Source organism: Oratosquilla oratoria, chromosome 29, assembly GCF_046742065.1.
Source record: "Oratosquilla oratoria isolate Oo_2021 chromosome 29, ASM4674206v1, whole genome shotgun sequence".
Lineage (NCBI taxonomy): Eukaryota > Metazoa > Arthropoda > Malacostraca > Stomatopoda > Squillidae > Oratosquilla > Oratosquilla oratoria.
In genome coordinates, this window is record NC_134805.1 from 6,305,745 (window position 1) to 6,328,831 (window position 23,087).

Genomic DNA, 23,087 nt, shown 5'->3' on the forward strand with positions numbered 1-23,087 from the left:
TATGTCAAAAGCAAAAATCTCGATATGATAGGAATAACTGAGACATGGTTAAATGGTACAGAGTTCGAAGCTGAATTTAATATTGCGGGATTTAAACACTTTCATCAGGATAGAAACCACAAGAAAGGTGGGGGTGTTCTATTGTACGTTAAAAACAATGTTCATGCTTGTGTTTTAGAGAAAGTGAAACAGGATGCATATGACAGTTTGTGGGTTGAGTTAACCCAAACAAATAGAAAAAAAAAATGAATATAGGTGTAATATATAGGCCAAAGACATTATCATTAGCAGACGACAAACTGTTATTTCAAGAACTGTCTAGTTTCTGCAACCGGGATTTATTGATAATGGGTGATTTCAATTTTACTGACATTGATTGGATGACCCTTGAACATGGCCATATAGGTAGTCGCTTGATTGATTTTCTTGGTGACAATTACTTAATTCAGCATGTAAAAGAGCCCACAAGATATGGAAATTTACTCGATTTATTGATCACTAGCCGCGAAAGCATGGTAACTGATGTAGAAGTCGGTGAATCTGTTGCAAATAGCGATCACAACTTAGTCAGATTCAAACTCCTAAACAATTTTAGAATAGATACTTGTGCTTCTAAAATACCCGATTTCAGTAAAGCTCAGTTCATAGAACTACGTCAGGAGCTTCAGATTACAGATTGGGAGGCAAAATTAAACGAAAGGCCTGTAGATCAGATGTGGGAAATATTTCAAAATACGCTCACTAAGATGATTCAAACTTACATTCCTTTTAAGGACAGACGTCCCCCAAATCAGGCTCGCCCAAAGTGGCTCGACAAAGAAACTGAAAAAAGTATTGCTAAAAAGAGACAGGCGTATAAGAAATATAAGTGCTCGGGTGCATCTAATGACTATGAAAGTTATGTATCAATACAGAGAGATTTAAAAAAGACAATAAGAAAAAGAAAACGACAATACGAAATGAACATCGCTGATAAATCCAAAGAGAATCCCAAAGAATTCTATAGTTACATTGAATGAAAAGGAAAAGGAGAAGGAGTACGAAAAGAAGCTGAAGGAGGAGTGGGAGGGAGTAAAGGATAGAACAGAGATGGGTGTGGAGGAGGAATGGGGATGGTTCAAGGAGGGAGTCTTAAAGTGTGCAAGGATGGTGTGTGGGACAAGAAGGACAGGGGGAAATAGAAGAAAGGGTAGTGAATGGTGGGATGAGGAAACAAAGAAGGCTGTAGAAGAGAAGAAGCGAGCATTCACAGATTGGTTACAAAAGAGGACAGGGGAGTCATATGAGACGTACAAAGAAAAGAAAAGAGAAGTAAAGCAAAAGGTAAAGGAGGCAAAGAGGAGAGCAGATGTGAAATGGGGTAGGAGTATGACAGAAAATTTTGAAAGTAATAAAAAGATGTTTTGGAAAGAAATTAAGAGAGGAAGAGGAGGCGAATCAAGTAGGGAAGAAAAGGTAAAAGGTACAGATGGAGAGTTGATAATGGAAGAGATGGCAGTGAGGGGAAGATGGGCAGAATATTTTAGGGAGTTGCTGAATGTGAAGGAGGATAGGGAAGGAAAGATAGCTGCAGTGGGAAATGCGAAGAAAATGAGAGTGATGAGTGAGGAGAATGGAGGAGAAATAAGGAAGGATGAGGTGAAGGCAGCTGTAAAGATGATGAAAGCAGGTAAGGCACCTGGTCTGGATGGATGTCATGCAGAATGTCTGAAAAAGGGAGGTGCAGTGATGGTGGACTGGTTGGTGAGGTTATTTAATGTTTGCTGGAGAGAGGGTAGAGTACCGGAGGACTGGAGTAGTGCCTGTATAGTTCCTCTTTACAAGGGAAAAGGGGACAAGTGTGAATGTAGTAATTTCAGAGGGATTAGCATGTTGAGTGTAGTAGGGAAGGCTTATGGGAGGATCTTAATTGAGAGGATTAGGAGAGGAACAGAGGGAGTAATTGTTGAGGAACAGTGTGGATTTAGGACGGGTAGAGGTTGTGTAGATCAGATCTTTGTGGTAAGACAGATATGTGAGAAAGCTATAGGAAAGGGGAAGGATGTTTTTTGGGCTTTCATGGATCTGGAAAAGGCTTATGATAGGGTAGACAGAAAGGCACTGTGGGAGGTTATGCAGATTTATGGGATAGGAGGAAAGCTTTTGGGAGCTGTCAAGAGTTTTTATGAGAGTAGTAGAGCATGTGTTAGGATTAGAAATGGAGAAAGTGAGTGGTTTGAAGTAAAGGTGGGACTTCGTCAAGGATGCGTTATGTCGCCCTGGCTGTTCAACTTATACATGGATGGGGTGGTGCGAGAGGTGAATGCTAGGGTAGTGAGTCAGGGATTGGAGATGGTTAAAGAAAATGGAGAAAAGTGGGAGGTGAGCCAGCTGTTGTTTGCGGACGACACTGCGCTTGTGGCAGGGTCAGAGGAGGGATTGAGGAAGCTGGTGGCAGAGTTTGGGAGAGTATGTGATAGAAGAAAGCTAAAGATAAATGTGGGTAAAAGTAAGGTGATGAGATGTACAAGGGGTGAAAGTGGCAGTAGACTGGAAGTGAACATTAAGGGAGAGCGACTGGAGGAAGTGGATAGTTTTAGATACTTGGGTGCAAGTGTAGCAGGAAAAGGTGGAGTGAAGGTGGAGGTAGAATGTAGATTGAGAGAAGCGAGTAAATGCCTTGGTGGTTTAAAGAGTGTAATGAGGAATAGACATTTGGGAATGGATGCTAAGAGGAGACTGTATGAAGGAGTGATTGTGCCAACAGCACTGTATGGGGCAGAAACGTGGAACATAAGAGAAGAAGAGAGAAGGAGTTTGAATGTGTTTGAGATGAGGTGTCTGAGAAGTATGGTGGGGGTTACTAGGCTAGATAGAGTGAGAAATGAGGAGGTGAGGAGGAGAACAGGGGTGAAAAAGGATTTGGGAGATAGGGTTGATGAAAGAATATTAGGATGGTTTGGACACATGGAAAGAATGAGTGAAGAAAGACTAGTAAAAGAGGTATGGAAGGCAGATGTGGAGGGAGTGAACATGAGGGGACGTCCTAGGATGAGGTGGATGGATGGGGTGAAGGGGGCTTTGGGGAAGAGGGGAATGTCTGTTGAGGAAGGAAGGGAGAGGACGGAAGACAGAGGTGAGTGGAGAATGGTTGTATATGGATGATGTTGTGACTGCATGAGGAGGAATGGGCGGGGAAGTGGGGGGTGGGGTAGTATGTGTGAGTAAATTTTGACGCAGCCCGAAGGGATTTCTCCCCGTCCTCGCCTTATATGCAAAGGGGGACGGAGAGGGGGGGTCGCCGATTAAATGAAGCGGCCTCGCTGTGGATGTACTGTGTCTTGCGACACTGCTTCTGACCCAGGGCGGTGGGCAGGGTGCAGGGATGACCCGTCATCCAGGAGGTGCTCAGATGAGAGGAAGGGTGGGAGGGGTGTGGAGTGTATTTAGGGATGAAATGGGTGGGAGTGTTTTTTATGCCTTTCCCTTTTTGGCTACCTCCCTTGGAAGGGGGAAAAAGCCTTGGTATATGTATGTATGTACATTAGAGATAAAAAGGTTGTTAGGAATCACATTGGTCCACTATTATCTGCTGACGGTCAACTTGAATATTCAAATGAAGGAATGTGTAATATCTTAAACAATTATTTTAGCTCGGTATTCGTAAACGAAACACCTCAAAGTGAATTTCAAACTGAAACCTGTGAAAAGTCTGGGGTAAACTTACTCACTACGGTAAATATAACAAAAGAAAAAATTAAAAGGTGTATAGACAAACTCAAAGTTAATAAAACACCAGGGCCTGACGGTTGGCATCCAAGAATCTTAAAGGAAATGAAAAATGAGATTGTTGTTCCATTAGAAATTATTTTCAAGAAATCCATCATATCCGGAGATGTCCCAAGAGAATGGAAGCTAGCTGACGTTACTCCCATATTCAAAAAAGGTGACAAAAAGAAACCAAATAACTATAGGCCTATAAGTTTGACTTCGATCGTAGGAAAAATAATGGAAACTATCATCAGAGATGATATCGAATATCATTTAGAAAGTAACCGTTTGATAAATGATAGCCAGCATGGTTTCAGACGGAAACATTCTTGCGTGACTAACTTACTCGAATTCTACAACACAGTTATCTCGAATTATGACAAAAGAAACAATATAGATTTAATATATCTAGACTTTGCAAAAGCTTTTGATACCATCCCACACGAAAGACTACTTACTAAATTAGCTTTGCATGGAATAAGTGGCAGCCTATTAGGTTGGACTAGTAATTGGTTGAAAGGTCGAAAACAGAGAGTTGTTTTAAATGGAAAAACTTCTGGATGGAAAAGTGTTGCAAGTGGAGTTCCTCAGGGTTCCGTTCTTGGGCCACTTCTATTCATAGTATATATAAATGATATAGACCATGGACTAAAATCTATTGTTTCCAAATTTGCTGATGATACAAAACTGTGCGGAGTGGCAAATGATCACTCAAACCAATTAGATATTCAAGAAGATTTAGATCAATTACAGCAATGGTCTGAAAAGTGGCTAATGAAATTTAACACAAGTAAATGCAAGGTAATGCACATAGGTAAAAATAACAGTAAGTACGATTACAAGTTATTTGGAAATTCGTTAACAAAAGTGGATAGTGAAAAAGATCTCGGCGTAATTATCAGTAACGACCTCAAATCATCCAAGCAGTGTATTTCAGCCTCTGAGAAAGCAAATAAGATTCTGGGATTGATTGCGCGATCTTTTGATTTCAAAAGTCCATCACTCATTAACAAGCTATATAAATCGTTAGTTCGTCCACATTTGGAATATGCTGTTTCTGTATGGTCACCGAATCTCATTAAAGACATTGACAGACTGGAAAAAGTACAACGGCGAGCCACAAAACTGATTCCAAAATATCAAAAATAAATCATACGAAAATCGACTTAAGCACATGAATCTGTTTTCCCTAAAAAAGCGTAGACTCAGAGGTGACTTGATACAGGTCTTTAAGATTTTAAAGGGAATTGACAACATCAAAAGTGACCAAATTTTCACATTGAATGAGAATCAGACAAGAAACAATGGTCTCAAACTGTCCGGAAATAGATTCAATTTGGAAATAGGTAGAAACAACTTTGCCAACCGTGTAGTTAATGAATGGAATAAACTTCCTGCACAGGTAGTGCAATGTAGTTCAGTTCGAAGCTTTAAGAATCATTTAGATAAATACCTAAGTAAGATGCTGTAATGATTATAATTTATGTTATATTATTTGTTTTTGTTTTGTTATAATTTGTCTGTCTGATTTTCATTTATTATTAGTTATATGTCAATTTATAATCATTTACTATTTACCTGTTTGTTTGTTATTCAACTATACCTATGCATTTATTTATGTATTTTATTTGTTATTTTTACATTGTTATAGTTTTAATTTATTATTTTAATTTATTATTTTTTGCATCCGACCTAGATATGGATCAAAAGGTCTCCTGTCGGCATGCTCCGCCTTTGTAATCCTTTGTAATCTTTGTAATCTACAGCGGCTACATGAGCTCGCATATGGACCTGTCGCCCAACTTCGCCGGCACCCTCATGGGCATCACCAACACCTTTGCTTCCACCCCCGGGTTCTTGGCACCCTCTGTCACGAGCGCCATCACCGAAGGCAATGTGAGTGTTGACAGCTTTATGGGATTTGTTCATGGAAGCGCCACACTGTTTCCTTCATCTTGAATGTACAACTTTCTTTCTCCTTCCGCGTGTAACTCTCATTTCTCTCTTGTTTTCCTATCTTATTTTCTCTGTTTATTTGCAAGTTCTTTTTGTAGTTATCATATGGTCTACAATTGTTTATGATTTGGGTCGCTATTATCTCTAGCTAGTGTCACACACAAAAGTATGCGCACATTCACAATGATGTATGTGCATTACGTGTGTGTGTGTGTGTGTGTGTGTGTGTGTGTGTGTGTGTGTGTGTGTGTGTGTGTGTGTGTGTGTGTGTGTGTGTGTGTGTGTGTGTGTGTGTGTGTGTGTGTGTGTGTGTGTGTGTGTGTGTTTGTGTGTGTGTGTACCGTCTTTTTATCCCGTAGTATCTAATCTGCTCTTAAATTTGTGTAGGGTTTGCACACACTATTGTTTCGTCCAATTTGTTCCATATATGCACCATTCTGTGTGGAAAGCTATCAAGGGCTTCCATGCCTCTCATGATTCTATAGATGGTCAACAAGTCAGCTCTTTCTCTTCCTTATTCCAATGTCGGTAATTCCAGTTTTGACAATCTCTCCTCGTATGACAGTTTTGAAAGTATTGGGGCCATCTTCGTAGTTGCTCTTTGGATTCTTTCAATTTTCCCTATATTTTCTTTAGTACTGGGTGATCATAGTGTCGCTGCGTACTCCATTATTGGCCTTATCAATGTGAGTAGTATTTTCTTCATCATTTCTTCGCCCAAGTAGGTAAAAGCCACCTTTAGTGATCTTAGCAGGTTGTCGGTTTCCCCGACGATTTTGTTTATATATTTATCAGAGGACACGTCCTTTGTAATGATTACTCCCAGGTCTTTTTTCAGGTTCCACCTTCTTTACTTCATTTTTACCGATTTTATATTGTCCTCATATATATATATATATATATATGTATACATATATATATATTATATATATATATATATATTTATTTTTTATTTTTTTTACTTCTTCCAAATTCCACTATGATACATTTCTTAATGTTGAAATCCACTTCCCACTTCTGACTCCATTTCCAAACCTTGTTCAGATCCCTCTGTAGCGACTCGCAATCCGTTTCAGTACTCACTTTTCTCGGCAAGTTTGTGTCATCTGCAAAGAAGCTCATGTAAGATTTCACACCCTCATCTATGTCATTTACATAAATAGCAAACATTATCGGAGCCAATACTGATCCCTGTGGAACTCCACTGATCACCTCTTCCCAAGTAGATTCTTATCTCTGAGCACTATTCTCATTTTTCTTCAATGCAAGAAATCCTCCATTCATTTCAGTTGTTCACCTTGTATCCCTCCTATGGTTTCCAATTTTCTTAATGATTTTTGTGATGGTACTTTATCAAAAGCTTTTTGTAAGTCTAGGAAAGCACAGTCAGCCCATCCGTCTACTTCTTGTGCAGTATTATATCTATTAGTCTTGAGTAGAAACAGATCAGATTTTTGGCACATGACCTTCCCTGTCTAAATCCGAATTATCTCTTATTTAGTATATTGTTCTTCAGATGTTTAGTCCATTTTTGATAACTTTTTCACAAATTTTGGCTACCGTGCTTGTAAGGGAGACCGGTTTTTAATTTGTTGGGTCTTCCTTGTTTTTTCCTTTATATATTGGTACGATATTTGCATTTTTCCAGTCTTCCGGTATTTTTCCTTCTTTGAATGAGCAGCTTATTACATTATATATTCCGTCTATTAGTTCGTCTTTACATTCTTTAATATCCAGTTTGCAATCCCATCCGGGCCGTGTGATTTCTTGACATCAAGGTTCATTATTTGGTCCATTATTTCTTTTTGTGTTACTATTATTTCCCTCATGGGGCGGTGGGATCTCACTTCAATCCCTGCATCAGAATGCTGTATATTTTCTCTAGTGAACACCGACTTGAAGTGTTTCCTCATGATTTCGTCCATTTCTATGTCTTCTGTGTATTCTGTATTCCCTTGGCGCAGTTTTACTATTTCATGTTTGTTTTTTAGTTTAGTGTTCACATATCTAAAGAATAGTCTTGGATGATCCTTACATTTTTCTATTATTTCTTTTTCACAGTTTCTTTTTGCCTCCCTGCGTACTCTTACATAGTCATTCCTTTGATTGATATATATTTACCACTTTCCTGTTTTGTTTTGTTTTTATATTTTTCCATCTTTTCCAAGCTTTATCTCTTCTATCATTTGCCTCACTGCACCTTCTCTGTTAAGCCAGCACTTGATATACACCTTTTCCTGTTTTTGTCTTGGTACATATTTATCCACTCCTTCATCATAGATTTCCATAAAAACCATCCATTTTCTTTCTTTCACTTGTGTCTCTTCATTATAGAATTTTTTCCAACTCACTTTTTGAATAAAAAAAATCCTAAGTTTCCCAAAGTCCGTTTTGTTATATACCAGTCTTCCTTTTCTGTATTTCTCATTTCTTTCTGCATATATTTCCTTCTTTAGTTCAAACTCAAGTAGTATATGATCACTCTTCGCAATTGGGGTCTTGTATTCAATTTCATCCACTATTTCAGGTTTCGATGTAAATATTAAATCTAGTACCAACAGTTCTTCATTTTTTCTATATCTAGATTTTTCTTTTACCCATTGTGTCATTGTATGTTCTATATTCATGTCAAGTAATACATTTCCCCATGGATCCTCTCCATCTTTCACTGTCATCTCTTTCCAACATATTTCTGTGTGTGTGTGTGTGCGTGTGTGTGTGTGTGTGTGTGTGTGTGTGTGTGTGTGTGTGTGTGTGTGTGTGTGTGTGTGTGTGTGTGTGTGTGTGTGTGTGTGTGTGTGTGTGTGTGTGTGTGTGTGTGTGTGTGTGTGTGTGTGTGTGTGTGTGTGTGTGTGTGTGTGTGTGTGTGTGTGTGTGTGTGCTTACACATTTCATCCTCCCACCACCCAGCCACTTCCCATGTCATGACCCATGTCGCCACGACCCGTGCAGCAAACCCTGAACGCCTGGAGAACCGTCTTCGGTTTGTCAGCTGGCATCTATTTCGTCACAGTCACCTTCTACATCATCTTCATCACCACCGAGACACAGCCATGGAATGAGGGGCGAACCAAGAAGACAAAAGGTACGTCGGTATTCAGAAGACTTGCTCAATTGTACATGTACATGTGCAGTCCTTATGAACCATTCTAGGTTTTGTTTTCAGTGTGTCATGTCTACGGTCACTGATAAGCAATTCAGTCATATCATTGTATGGTTGTAGAGATGACAATATGTATTAGTTTGGTGCAGTTCATTTCCTGTATTATTTTCGTCAAACATAGCTTGTGTATATGAATGAATGACTCATTTCCCTCTTACAAGTGGGTGGCCAAATCAAAGCAGGGATTCACACCCAAAGCCCCACATACAGCACTTACCCTGAGACACAGAAGCAATAAAAAATTCGCTTGGGTTTTAGAAATCAAGAATGAAAGGAAATGCTCACTGAATGTATGCAAGCTTATCAGCAGGATGCTAAAGTATAATGAAATAAAAACAAATGGATGAACAGTTAGATACACAAATAATAAATAAATAGATAGATACATGAATACAATAATAGATAACTCCTCACTCACTAAAGATAACAGTTTACTAAGTAACCTACCTACCATTTTCTCCTCTAACCTCTGACTGATTTCGTTCCTCTTCAGAGCAAAAGAGGAATTAAAACCGAAAAAGCCGATGGGGCAAAAATTCTCCCAATTCGAAAGAACCTGGGCTCCTCAAGGACCACTGATGATCGTCACCTGCCCAGGCTACCACCATAGTCATAAAACCTCCTCATAATTGGAAGCTTTAAGATTAATGTAAATAAACACCTAAGCAAGATGCTGTAATGCCTGCCATTTATTTTATATTACCCGTCTGGGGTATTGACTGCATGTTATTGTGGCAAAGTAGCATGCAGTTGATACTTTAGGGTCTATATGGGGCGCCTCTACGCACCAGAGTCACACATCATTTTGTCTGTGATAGAGGAAAACTCTGTTCATAGAGAAATGATGACACTTTTATACTACGACTGTCCCTCCGTTATGCTGTCCCCCAACCCCTTGTTACTGTCCTGCACCATTTCTTTGAATATTCATTTCCTTATTTCGCCTACCCTGTGGTCGGGGAAAAGAATGCCATCACCAAGTCTTCCCACTTGAGTCGTAAGAGGCGAAAAAAAAAAACGGGACGGGGGATGGGATTAGGAGTCCTGCTACTTGTAGTCCCAAAGGGGACATTCCTAAAAAAGTAAAGGCATAAGAAGATCTGAGAGTTTTCTAACCAGTACCCTTGATGTAGTTGGTTACCACATCATGGTAGAGAGGATTGTCCTTAGGTGAAGGATTAATGAAAGCTTAATTCTCATCAGGACTTGTTATTTGGTATTTAGGGGGATAAATGTGTTTTGTGCATTAATAATTAGATCAGTTAGATTGCTATACATTTCTTTTAAATCGCTGACCTGATTTTTGGGCCCTCGCCCCCAATTGACCTGACCTAAGGTATGCATATTACCCTCCGTGACCCAGACCTCACTCCCAGCCCCGCTCCGAGAACCAAGAATGTTCCAAACGTCCGTATGGCATTTCGTATTCAATTTCAAATAGGTTTTTATATTGTCAAAGTTTGCTTTCCTGAAGTCTGGTACTTGAACGTTATTCGTACTTTTTAATTTTTCCCAAATAACATTAAATCTTATTTCTTGATGATCGCTAGAGCCTAGACTATCTCCCACTATTACGCTGCTAATTTGGTGCTCATTATTTGTTAAAATTAAGTCCAGGGTATTTTGTCCCCTCGTAGGATCGGTAATCACTTGTTTTAGGAAATTATCCTGCACCACATCTAGGAATTTCTTCGCTTCATGATCACCTATTAAAGTTTCCCAGTCAATGTTTCTATAATTAAGATCTCCCATGATCACAACGTTTTTGTACTGGGATGCTCTGTGAATTTCATGAATCAGGGGATCAGTCTGCTCAGTGCTGAGGTTAGGAGGTCTATACAAGACGCCAATAATTACTTTCTTATTCTTGCCTATAATCTCTACCCAAATAGATTCCGTACAGTCCTCTTCCTTAATCGAAGGTGAAGTTGGGAAGAGAGATGTGGGCCTTTGTAAGTGCGTATGGGCCTGGTAGTGACAAGAGCATGGAGGAAAGGGAGGCTTTTTAGGTAGATTTAAATGAGTGCATAGAGGAATTAGGGAGAAATGTCAATGTAGTTGTATTTGGAGACCTTAATGCTAGGGTAGGAAATGAGCCAATAGACAGAGTGATTGGGAAGTATGGAGCTCCAGGTAAAAATCGTAGTGGAGAATTGATGGTGGAGATGAGTCTTGAAAGAGAGTTGATGATAGCAAATACAGTGTTTCGGAAGAAAGTCAAGCATAAATACACATGAGAGAGGGTGGTGGATGGAAGGGTGGCAGATAGAGCGTTAATGGACTATATAGTGGTGACCAGGAGTATGGTAAGAAGAGTTAAGGATGTACATGTTCTAAGGGGAGAGAGTGGGGGAATATCCGATCATTCTCTGGTGGAAGGTAAATTGAAAGTGGAGAATAGGTGGAGAAAGAGGAAAAGGGCAGAAGGTAGGGAGGTACTTAGAGTGAATCCTTAAATGAGAAAGAAAAAGAGAATGAGTATAAGAAGAAGCTGAGAGAGGAGTGGGAAGTAGTGAAGGATAGAGTAGAGCTAGGAGTGGAGGAGGAATGGAGATGGTTCAAGGAGGGAGTCATAAGGTGTGCAAAGATGGTGTGTGGAACAAGGAGGGCGGGAGGAAATAGAAGGAAGGGTAGTGAGTGGTGAGATGAGGAAGCAAAGAAGGGTGTAGAAGAGAAGAAACAACCTTTCATAGATTGGCTACAAATTAGGACGAGGGAATCGTATGAGAGGTACAAAGTAAAGAGAAGGGAAGTTAAACATAAGATAAAGGAAGCAAAGAGGAGAGCAGATGTGAAATGGGGTAAGAGTATGACAGAAAATTTTGTTGTAAGTAATAAAAAGATGTTTTGGAAAGAAATTAAAAGAGGAAGAGGAGGTGAATCAAGTAAAGAAGAAAAAGTAAAAGGTACAGATGGAGAGATGATAATGGAAGAGAAGGCAGTGAGAGGAAGGAGGGCAGAGTATTTTAGGGAGTTGCTAAATGTGAAGGAGGATAGGGAGGGAAAGGTAGCTGCAGTGGGAAGCACTAAGAAAATGAGAGTGATGAGTGAGGAAAATGGAGGAGAAATAGGGAAAAATTAAGCGAAAGCAGCTGTTAAGATGATGAGAGCAGGTAAGGCACCTGGTCTGGATGGATGCCATGCAGAATGTCTGGAGGAAGGAAGTACAGTTATGGTGGACTGGCTGGTGAGGTTATTTAATGTTTGTTTAAGAGAGAGTAGAGTGCCGGAGGTCTGGAGGAGTGCCTGTATCGTTCCGCTTTACAAGGGAAAGGGGGACAAGTGTGAGTGTAGTAGTTTTAGAGGGATCAGCTTGTTGAGTGTAGTTGGGAAGGCTTATGGGAGGGTCTTCATTGAGTGGTTTTATGACAGGTAGGGGTTGTGTAGACCAGATTTTTGTGGTAAGACAGATATGTGAGAAAGCTATAGGAAAAGGTAAGGATGTTTTTTGGGGCTTTCATGGATTTGGAAAAGGCTTACGACAGGGTAGACAGGAAGGCACTGTGGGAGGTTATGCAGATATATGGGATAGGAGGAGAGCTGTTAAGAGCGTTCAAGAGTTTTTATGAGAGTAGTAGAGCTTATTTTAGGAATAGAAATGGAGAGAGTGAATGGTTTGAGGTAAAGGTGGTAACATCGTCAGGGATGTGTTATGTCGCCCTGGCTATTCAATCTATATATGGATGGGATGGTGCGAGAGGTAAATGCAAGGGTGGTGGGTCAGGGGCTGGAGATGGTTAAAGAAAATGGAGAAAAGAGGGAAATAAGCCAGTTTTTGTTTGCTGACGACACTGCGCTTATAACAGGGTAAGAGGAGGGATTGAGGAAGTTAGTGATAGAGTTTGAGAATGTGTGTAAAAGAGGGAAGCTGAAGATAAATGTAGGCAAAGGTAAGGTGATGAGATGTACAAGGGGAGAGAGTGACAGTAGGCTGGAAGTGAGCATTGAGGGAGAGAGACTTGAGGAAGTGGATAGCTTTAGATACTTGGGTGCGAATGTGGCAGGAAAGGGAGGAGTGGGGGTGGAGGTAGAATGTAGACTGAGAGAAGCGAGTAAATGCCTTAGTGCAAGGGTTCTCAGCCTTACTTGGCCCATTCACCCCTTTCACCATTTTTGCACTGGATATATGTATATATATATATATATATATATATATATATATATATATATATATATTTATATATATATACATATATCTATGTATATATATATACATATATATATATGTATATTTAGATATGTATATATATGTATATGTATATATATACATATATATATATATATATATATATATATATATAGATAGATATCTTTTTCAACCACAAATCACTTTTAATTCCATGTCATCGCAAGTGAGACTGAGAGTCGCTCGAAGGAGGCATCCGTTGGAAATTGAAACGTGGACGAGCTGAGGATTCGAACCCAGCTAACCCGTAACAAAGTTACAGTGACGTAAACAAATACGTATTGGTTTATGTCACTATAACTTTGTTAGGGGTTAGCTGGGTTCGAATCCTCGGCTCGTCCACGTTTCAATTTCCAACGGATACCTCATTCGAGCGACTCTCAGTCTCGATTGCGATGGCATTGAATTAAAAGTGATCTTTGGTTGAAAAAGATATTAATTGATCACTGGGAACCATGCAGTGTGTATGTATATATATATATATATATATATATATATATATATATATATATATATATGTATGTATATATATATATATGTATATATATATATATATATACATATGTATATATATATATATATACATATATATATATATATATATGTATGTATGTATATATATATATGCGAATAAATCACAAAAACATGTGATCCACAAAATGTGTAATAAAACCACTTGGAAAATAAAATGAAAGGTGACCGAATGTTTTCGTCTATTTAAGACATTTGTACCTTTGAAAATGTCTTAAATAGACGAAAACGTTCGTCCACCTTTCATTCTATCTTCCAAGTGGTTTTATTATATATATACATATATATATATATATATATATATATATATACATATATATATACAGTAAATATATATATATATATATATATATATATATATATATACATATATATATATATATATATATACATATATATATATATATATATGTACATATATATATATATATATATATATATATATATATATATATATATATATATATACGTTCAGCTCCGCACCATGGACCACTAGTGAATTGGAAGTTCGGTGGTACGTGTTAACAGTCATGGCAATGGGAATTTTGTTATGCTTAAGACTCATAACCGCGACTGTCTTTTAAAGAGTTTACCAGAGTATGGATTAGGTCTCCAATGACAGATGGTGGCGTAATGGAAGCATGCTGGTCTCGCTTCTACTTAGTTGTATATTCGAATCCCGCACTTCTGTCTGATTCCCAGCATTTACTGATAGTGCCCCGACGGTTTAAGTGCATAGGGCAGAAGTGGCGGCTTCGGCCAAAGTTACTCAGCGCCTCCTGGCGTATACTCCTTGAGACCACCTCACAGGTTCCTATAACGGGGTCCACACTTTCGTTGCCTTCCAACGTCCCCAACGCGCACGGTTTTTATAACGGGGTTAGAACGTGCGGGTACTCCACTGCAACAATGCGTGTTTGTAAACAACCGCATCACGAATTTTATAGGCGTGCAGCGTCGTCCCGCAACGAGGTCAGGCCTTGAGTTTGTATTTCCCATTTCCTCTCGGTCCTGGGACGGTGGACGGAGGTTTCCTGCGCGGTTCCTGCGCGGTTCCTGCGCGGTTCCTGCGCGGTGGCACGTGGTGGCACGTGGTGGCACGTGGCACAAGCGACGTGCGCACGTGTCGTTGCTTTCTCCCCGAAGAGTGGCGACGACGGACGACAGATGACGGCGTAGGGCAAAAGAAGTCGTAAATATCAGATGCGGCCGAGAGGCGAGTACGGGAGAGAGGACCTTATTTCCCCTAAGCATAAGGCTGGAAATCTCGAAACTTGTTTCAGAATAAAAACGTAGACTTACCTTCTTTTGGATTCAGTGGCGACTAGAGTTTGAACAGACACCAGGCGCTTTTATTCACCCCTGGGGTCTCGGTCGGACAGTGGCCCGTTCAGAAGAGGGGGTGTAGGGGATCGTCTCATAACCCACCAACTACCCCAGGGTTTATCTAAACTGAATAGAATTGCCTGGCGACAGACAGAACCAAAATGTCGAATTTGTCCCTTTGAGTCTTTGAAAGTAACACAATAATAACATTTAAAAATCGCTTAGATAAATATTTGGACTCTAATCCGCAATAAATGATCTGACAGCCCGGCATTTAATTGTAATTGGATAGGATAGTGGTAGCAGTAGTGTTAGTTCATCTTCTATCGTCTAGTTGCCCTGCTTTCTTCACTGTAGCTTAGTATAGTAAACACAAACAGCCTCGTTAGGGCCAGTAGGCCTGCTGTTGTTTGTTCTTCCTTTGTGTTCCTTTGTGTTTCTTTGTGTTCCTTTGTGTTCCTTTGTGTTCCTTTGAGTCAGGAGTCAAACAAAAGCAAGAGGAAGATCCTTTGATACCTTCATCTCGGTGACGTCTCCTGCAGTCTTCAGGACTTGAGGTCCTCCACCGTATTGAAGACGGAGACTCTTCATGAACTCCTTCACTTCGGCAACAATATTTTGCATTCTGGTTGTCGACAAACTATATTATTCAGCTTGGTCTCGTTGCGTCGAAGCTGTTAGTGTGAAAGGTATAAGGTATTTTCATCTTAGAACCAATAAATCAGAAAACGTAAGAAATATCTATTGAACTAGGCGTCAATAATTGCGTATGGTATTTATCTTACCTCCTAATTCGTTGTTACAGTCCAGTTGATGAACATCTCGCTAGCTTCATGTATTGTACCGTATACCCCGGTATCGCTGTGACCGGACAGCTCAACACGAGATGGTCTAAGCAATTAATCTAACTACCATCCAGTTCCAAGCACTAAGAAAACCACTTCAAATCCAGACAAATACGATAGTTTCTAGTAAGATTTTGTACCCTAGTCACGCAGACGGAAGAGAAATACTGGCACGTTTTGAAAATGGGAATCTCTGCTGTCCATCTTGCGGAACCATTGCATGCGAGTACCAGCCATGGTGTCCCTAATCCATTGTAAAAATAGGTGAATAAGCTTTCCTAGAAAGAGGTCATCAACGGAGAAAATTCGACTAGACAAATGTAAAGCCAAATACACATATATACATACATACATACATACATACATACATACATACATACATACATGCATACACACACACACACACATATATATATATATATATATATATATACATATATATGTATATATATGTATATATATATATATATATATATTTATATATATATATATATATATATACAGTATATAACATTGTTTATATATATGTATATATATATATATATATATATGCATTTCTTTCTGCATTGCCTCTGGTCTGGACAGTGGGGAGGGAACCAGAGATGGTCCTTTCATCCACAAGGAACTAAGATTAAAAAAAAAATTGTGATGTGAGGGGCGGAGGGTGGGTGTATGTATTGACTGGTCAGCCCTCTTATATGAGGGAAGGGCCTTTTGATATATATGAGTGTGTGTGTGTGTGTCTGTGTGTGTGTGTGTGTGTGTGTGTGTGTGTGTGTGTGTGTGTGTGTGTGTGTGTGTGTGTGTGTGTGTGTGTGTGTGTGTGTGTGTGTGTGTGTGTGTGTGTGTGTGTGTGTGTGAACGTAATATGTATGTATATGTACTATGGATTATATTGTATTCGAAATTACCAATGAAAGAAGAGTTGGATCCAATTTGATAAACGAGACCTAGAATTGAATTATAAACCGATAAAATACCATTTGTTTTTTTACGTACATAAATGAACTATGACGATGCTGTAAAGCGGAAAAAGAATTAGGAAGAGATTTATTTATCTTAGTTGATCAGAAGAATGAGGGTAATGGAATGAGATATAATGGTCAGTAGCCATTCTTATACAAAGGCATTTTTACTCCCGATCGTCTGGATGATGATATGATTTAACGTCACAAACTACCCCTTATCGGAGGGCTAGGACGGTGCCCCTTACAGAAGACTCTGTAGCGTGGAATTTAATAAACCATCCCCTTTGTTCAACTTCGCCTGTGGCAGGATTCGAACCACCATCCCCTCGACCTTCGTCGCAATTAGCGACGCTCTAACCCGCTCAGCCAGCGGGCTAAGGGGAAAATATATAAGAATCAAAGTCGACTGAAACGACACGTGAACATGTCATTACAAATAATCTGGACAAGAATTTGGGTTAAGTTGTCGGTGTTCATAACTTGTGCCCAGCATGTGCCAGGACCTGATTCTGACTTGTTGGTGGAACAAAGGTGACGGTGAACAGATGAGAAAATTGGTCACTTGTGTTTGGTATCAAGATTTATAGTAATTTGCATATGCCTGGAGAAGTGGTCGGCCAGTGAAAGTCTTGGTTGCAGATTAAACATGTAAATATATATATATATATATATATATATATATATATATATATATATATATATATATATCACAGGTGAGAAATGTAGTAACACATTTATAAATCACAACTAACACCACAGTCGGACGAAAGAAAGAGTTGCGTAAGCGGAACTATATATTTCGATTGCTACCTGCAATCCTCTTCAGTAGTACAAAGTGGCAGGGAGGAGGCTATCTTAAGTAGCAACCTCTTACAAAAGAAAGGGAACACGAGAAAATACAGAACATCACTGCCCCAACCCTAGTTGACCTGAGGCTGACACGAGGTCGGGTCAGGGGGAGGGGGAGGAAGCTTGTTGACAATATTTTTGGTGATGAATAGTCCTGAAATGATGTCTGGGGTCCATTGACCCTTGGAAATATTCATCGTGGGCAGATAATCAATTAATGTTGATTCCACCATTTTCCTTCTGAACCCACACCCTGATTTGTAAATGAGATCAGATTTCTCCCAGTCCATCCGGTGATTAAATTTATCAACGTGTTGAAACACTGCTGAATTTATTTGGCCATATCTAATCGACCTTTTGTGTTCATTTAATCTTGTCGGTAGGTCTCTTCCCGTCTGGCCAATGTAAGAAAGGTTACAATCTTTACATGGAAGGGAGTAAACACCTGGGATATGTTCTTCCTTCAACCTCTGGTGAACATTAACAACTTTTTTATTAATAGTATTAGGGTAGTTATGAATTAAATTTACTTTCTCTTTGGGAAGAAACTTGGACAATTGACTGATGGACTCTGAGAAGGGGATAACTAGGGGATTTTGTCTCTCTTTCTTTAACTTAGTGGAAGGGTGTTTGAAAAAACTTGCTCTGGCTTGACTAAGGGCTTTATCCAGAAACCAATGAGGGTAGGCTAATTTTGTTAATTGGGACTTGATGGAAGTTAATTCGTGTTCTAAAAATTGGGGGCTACAAATCCTAAAGGCTCGGAGAAAAAGTCCCGAAGCTACACTCCTTTTAATGTGATCTGGGTGATGACTGAAGAAATGGAGGTAACTACCTGAATGAGTGTTCTTTCTAAAAACAGTAAAGGCAAGCTTATTCCCATTCCTCATGATTAAGATGTCTAAAAAGGGGATTTTGTCATCTTTTTCCCATTCCACTTTGAACTTGATGTTGGTTGTTAAATTATTTAGTTTATCTAGAAAAATATCAAAAGAACCCCAACTCTCATCCCAAAGAGTGAAAATATCATCAACGTATCTTAACCAAATCATACCTGGGGGTTTAATTGTTGGAAGAAGAACACTCTCAAAGTATTCCATGTAAAGATTAGCCAGAACAGGAGAAAGATTCGAACCCATGCTACAACCAAACTTTTGCCTGAAAAACCGATTTTGAAAGGAAAAGACATTAGATGACACGCAGGTGCGTACAAGAGCAATGATTTTGGAAACCGGAAGGGGGAATTTGTCTTGGAATGGTTGTAGCTTAGTTTCTAGAAAGGACAAAACATCATCAACACAAATGTTCGTAAATAATGAGATGATATCAAGACTTAATAAGCGACGGCCTACTATATTAATCTCCTTTATTTTCTGGATGAAATCTTCTGAATGTTTCAAATGGGAATTGGAAAATTTGCCCACAAATGGTGATAATAAACCCGCAAGCCATTTAGAGAGTTTGCTGGAACAAGAACCCCTGTTGGAAATAATGGGCCTTAATGGGGTACCCTCTTTATGTAACTTGGGGAGGCCATAAAAATAAGGGAGCTTGGGAGTAAAAACTTTAAGTTTGGACACTTGTTCACTAGTGGTGATCTTACGAACTTGCTTATTAAAGGAGGCAGCCATGTCTTTTAAGGGGTTTTTGGTGAGTTTCTCGTATGTATTTTGATCATTAAGAAGCTCCATAGCTTTTTCAACATACGAGTCTAGGTCTAAAACAACTACTTTACCCCCTTTATCTGCCTTGGTGATAATTATGTTACTTAGTTTTTTTAATTCTTCTATACCCATTTGGTAACGTTTGGGTAGACCATTGTTGTCCTTGAAACAATCTGAAATGCTGTTCAAGAGCACGCCTTTGAGACATAATAGGTCTTTATCATAATTATTATGGGACAAGAACTTATCAAAACCTACCAGGAAGTCCATAGCATTGTGTTTTTCCGGTTTTAAAGCAAAATTCAAACCAAGACCTAACACTTCTAATTGTGATTTTGAAAGTACTGTGCTAGAAAGATTGACGACATTATCAGAAGAAGCAAACTTAGACCAAATGCTGTTATTACATAACCTAAAAAGTTTCTTATTGAGGATCACAATGTGTTTGTCACTTACGACACTGGCTTGTTGTTGGGCTCTGTGTAGAAGTGACTTGAAGACGTGTTCATCCCGGCAATGGAAAAGAAGATCTCTGGTGGTGGACCGAAGGTGAAGAAAAGCGTTGTCAAGGTCTAATGACGCCAATTGAATCCGATCCGATAAAAAGGCTCTGATGTAAGTGGGAAAACTGTAACCCAATTGCTTGTGTTTGTGGAAACCAAACGACCGGGGGCAAACCTGTTCCGCCAAACAATTGGACAGAAAAGTTTTCTGGTTCTTCCTTTTCTTGCTTGCGATCAAGGAAGATTCGAAACGTCTGTAGGGATGTTTGAGGTCGGGGTAGTGATGAAAAATGTTGTTGATAGAAGAAAGAAGCTCCATCGTGTTGGGTCAATCACAGGTGAGAAATGTAGTAACACATTTATAAATCACAACTAACACCACAGTCGGACGAAAGAAAGAGTTGCGTAAGCGGAACTATATATTTCGATTGCTACCTGCAATCCTCTTCAGTAGTACAAAGTGGCAGGGAGGAGGCTATCTTAAGTAGCAACCTCTTACAAAAGAAAGGGAACACGAGAAAATACAGAACATCACTGCCCCAGCCCTAGTTGACCTGAGGCTGACACGAGGTCGGGTCAGGGGGAGATTAATATAGTAGGCCGTCGCTTATTAAGTCTTGATATTATCTCATTATTTACGAACATTTGTGTTGATGATGTTTTGTCCTTTCTAGAAACTAAGCTACAACCATTCCAAGACAAATTCCCCCTTCCGGTTTCCAAAATCATTGCTCTTGTACGCACCTGCGTGTCATCTAATGTCTTTTCCTTTCAAAATCGGTTTTTCAGGCAAAAGTTTGGTTGTAGCATGGGTTCGAATCTTTCTCCTGTTCTGGCTAATCTTTACATGGAATACTTTGAGAGTGTTCTTCTTCCAACAATTAAACCCCCAGGTATGATTTGGTTAAGATACGTTGATGATATTTTCACTCTTTGGGATGAGAGTTGGGGTTCTTTTGATATTTTTCTAGATAAACTAAATAATTTAACAACCAACATCAAGTTCAAAGTGGAATGGGAAAAAGATGACAAAATCCCCTTTTTAGACATCTTAATCATGAGGAATGGGAATAAGCTTGCCTTTACTGTTTTTAGAAAGAACACTCATTCAGGTAGTTACCTCCATTTCTTCAGTCATCACCCAGATCACATTAAAAGGAGTGTAGCTTCGGGACTTTTTCTCCGAGCCTTTAGGATTTGTAGCCCCCAATTTTTAGAACACGAATTAACTTCCATCAAGTCCCAATTAACAAAATTAGCCTACCCTCATTGGTTTCTGGATAAAGCCCTTAGTCAAGCCAGAGCAAGTTTTTTCAAACACCCTTCCACTAAGTTAAAGAAAGAGAGACAAAATCCCCTAGTTATCCCCTTCTCAGAGTCCATCAGTCAATTGTCCAAGTTTCTTCCCAAAGAGAAAGTAAATTTAATTCATAACTACCCTAATACTATTAATAAAAAAGTTGTTAATGTTCACCAGAGGTTGAAGGAAGAACATATCCCAGGTGTTTACTCCCTTCCATGTAAAGATTGTAACCTTTCTTACATTGGCCAGACGGGAAGAGACCTACCGACAAGATTAAATGAACACAAAAGGTCGATTAGATATGGCCAAATAAATTCAGCAGTGTTTCAACACGTTGATAAATTTAATCACCGGATGGACTGGGAGAAATCTGATCTCATTTACAAATCAGGGTGTGGGTTCAGAAGGAAAATGGTGGAATCAACATTAATTGATTATCTGCCCACGATGAATATTTCCAAGGGTCAATGGACCCCAGACATCATTTCAGGACTATTCATCACCAAAAATATTGTCAACAAGCTTCCTCCCCCTCCCCCTGACCCGACCTCGTGTCAGCCTCAGGTCAACTAGGGTTGGGGCAGTGATGTTCTGTATTTTCTCGTGTTCCCTTTCTTTTGTAAGAGGTTGCTACTTAAGATAGCCTCCTCCCTGCCACTTTGTACTACTGAAGAGGATTGCAGGTAGCAATCGAAATATATAGTTCCGCTTACGCAACTCTTTCTTTCGTCCGACTGTGGTGTTAGTTGTGATATATATATATATATATATACAGTATATATATATATATATATATATATATATATATATATATATATATACTGTACATATATATATATATATATATATATATATATATATGTATGGATGTATATATATATATATACATATATATATATATGTATATATATATATATATATATATATATATATATATATATATATATATATATATACAACACTGAATGGGTCCCAGTGAACAGATATACATTTTATCAATCACAATACACTTCAATTCTAAGACAACAACGAGAGTCTCGCGGAGGCCAGCATGCAGAAATTGAAACGTGGTACGGCCAAGGACACGAACCGGGGCCAGCACGTGTTGTGTTAGTGGTGTGTGTGTGTGTGTGTGTGTGTGTGTGTGTGTGTGTGTGTGTGTGTGTGTGTGTGTGTGTGTGTGTGTGTGTGTGTGTGTGTGTGTGTGTGTGTGTGTGTGTGTGTGTGTGTGTGTGTGTGTGTGTGTGTGTGTGTGTGTGTATAAATACCAACACTACATACTAGGAGATGTCATGTAATGTGTTCCTTTAGCTATGTTATTACAGACAACCGAATCTCACCCACGACATTCCAAATCTATTCAGATGTATATTTCCCTATTTGGTATTTACTGTTCCTGTATCCTGAAATAATTGTGTCATTTCACTCGACCGACGATCTTCATTTGTCAGCTACTGACCAGATGACCAAGAAGAGGTTTTAATTGATGCTGCCATGTTCCTGCGTTTCGTTTCACAAACATCTATTCGTGTTATTTAACTGGTCAGATGATATGTCAGAATTGTTTATTTTTTCCCACGATATAAGTCTTTTATCATTATCAGTTTCATCCTTTTCCCTCTTTTATTCCTCTGTGTGTGTGTGTGTGTGTGTGTGTGTGTGTGTGTGTGTGTGTGTGTGTGTGTGTGTGTGTGTGTGTGTGTGTGTGTGTGTGTGTGTGTGTGTGTGTGTGTGTGTGTGTGTGTGTGTGTGTGTGTGTGTGTGTGTGTGTGTGTGTGTGTGTGTGTGTGTGTGTGTTATGTGTGTGTGCTTCTTCATCACTATATTGTGATTTCCTCCCTTTCAGTGGGCAAGGTTAGTGACTGTGGGGGTTGCCATCTGCCAACTAAGAGCTCATGCGTTTTTTCCAACTCTAACTTCTTTGTAGATTTAATGATAACCAATAAATATGATAATGATAATAATAATGATAATAATAATAATGATAACAGTAGGAATGATGATAATGATAATAATAATGATGATAAGGATAAGGATAGTAAT

At 39.2% G+C, this 23,087-nt stretch overlaps 1 protein-coding gene across 1 annotated transcript in view; it reads left to right on the forward strand.

Annotated features, from left to right (window-relative positions):
* LOC143040802 (sialin-like) overlaps positions 1-23,087 on the forward strand; it is a 57,516-nt gene that overhangs the window by 28,602 nt on the left and 5,827 nt on the right. The window contains exons 9-10 of the mRNA XM_076212235.1: positions 5,508-5,646; positions 8,659-8,791. Of these exons, the coding sequence (XP_076068350.1) occupies positions 5,508-5,646; positions 8,659-8,791 (272 nt within the window). The remainder of the gene's footprint in view (positions 1-5,507; positions 5,647-8,658; positions 8,792-23,087) is intronic.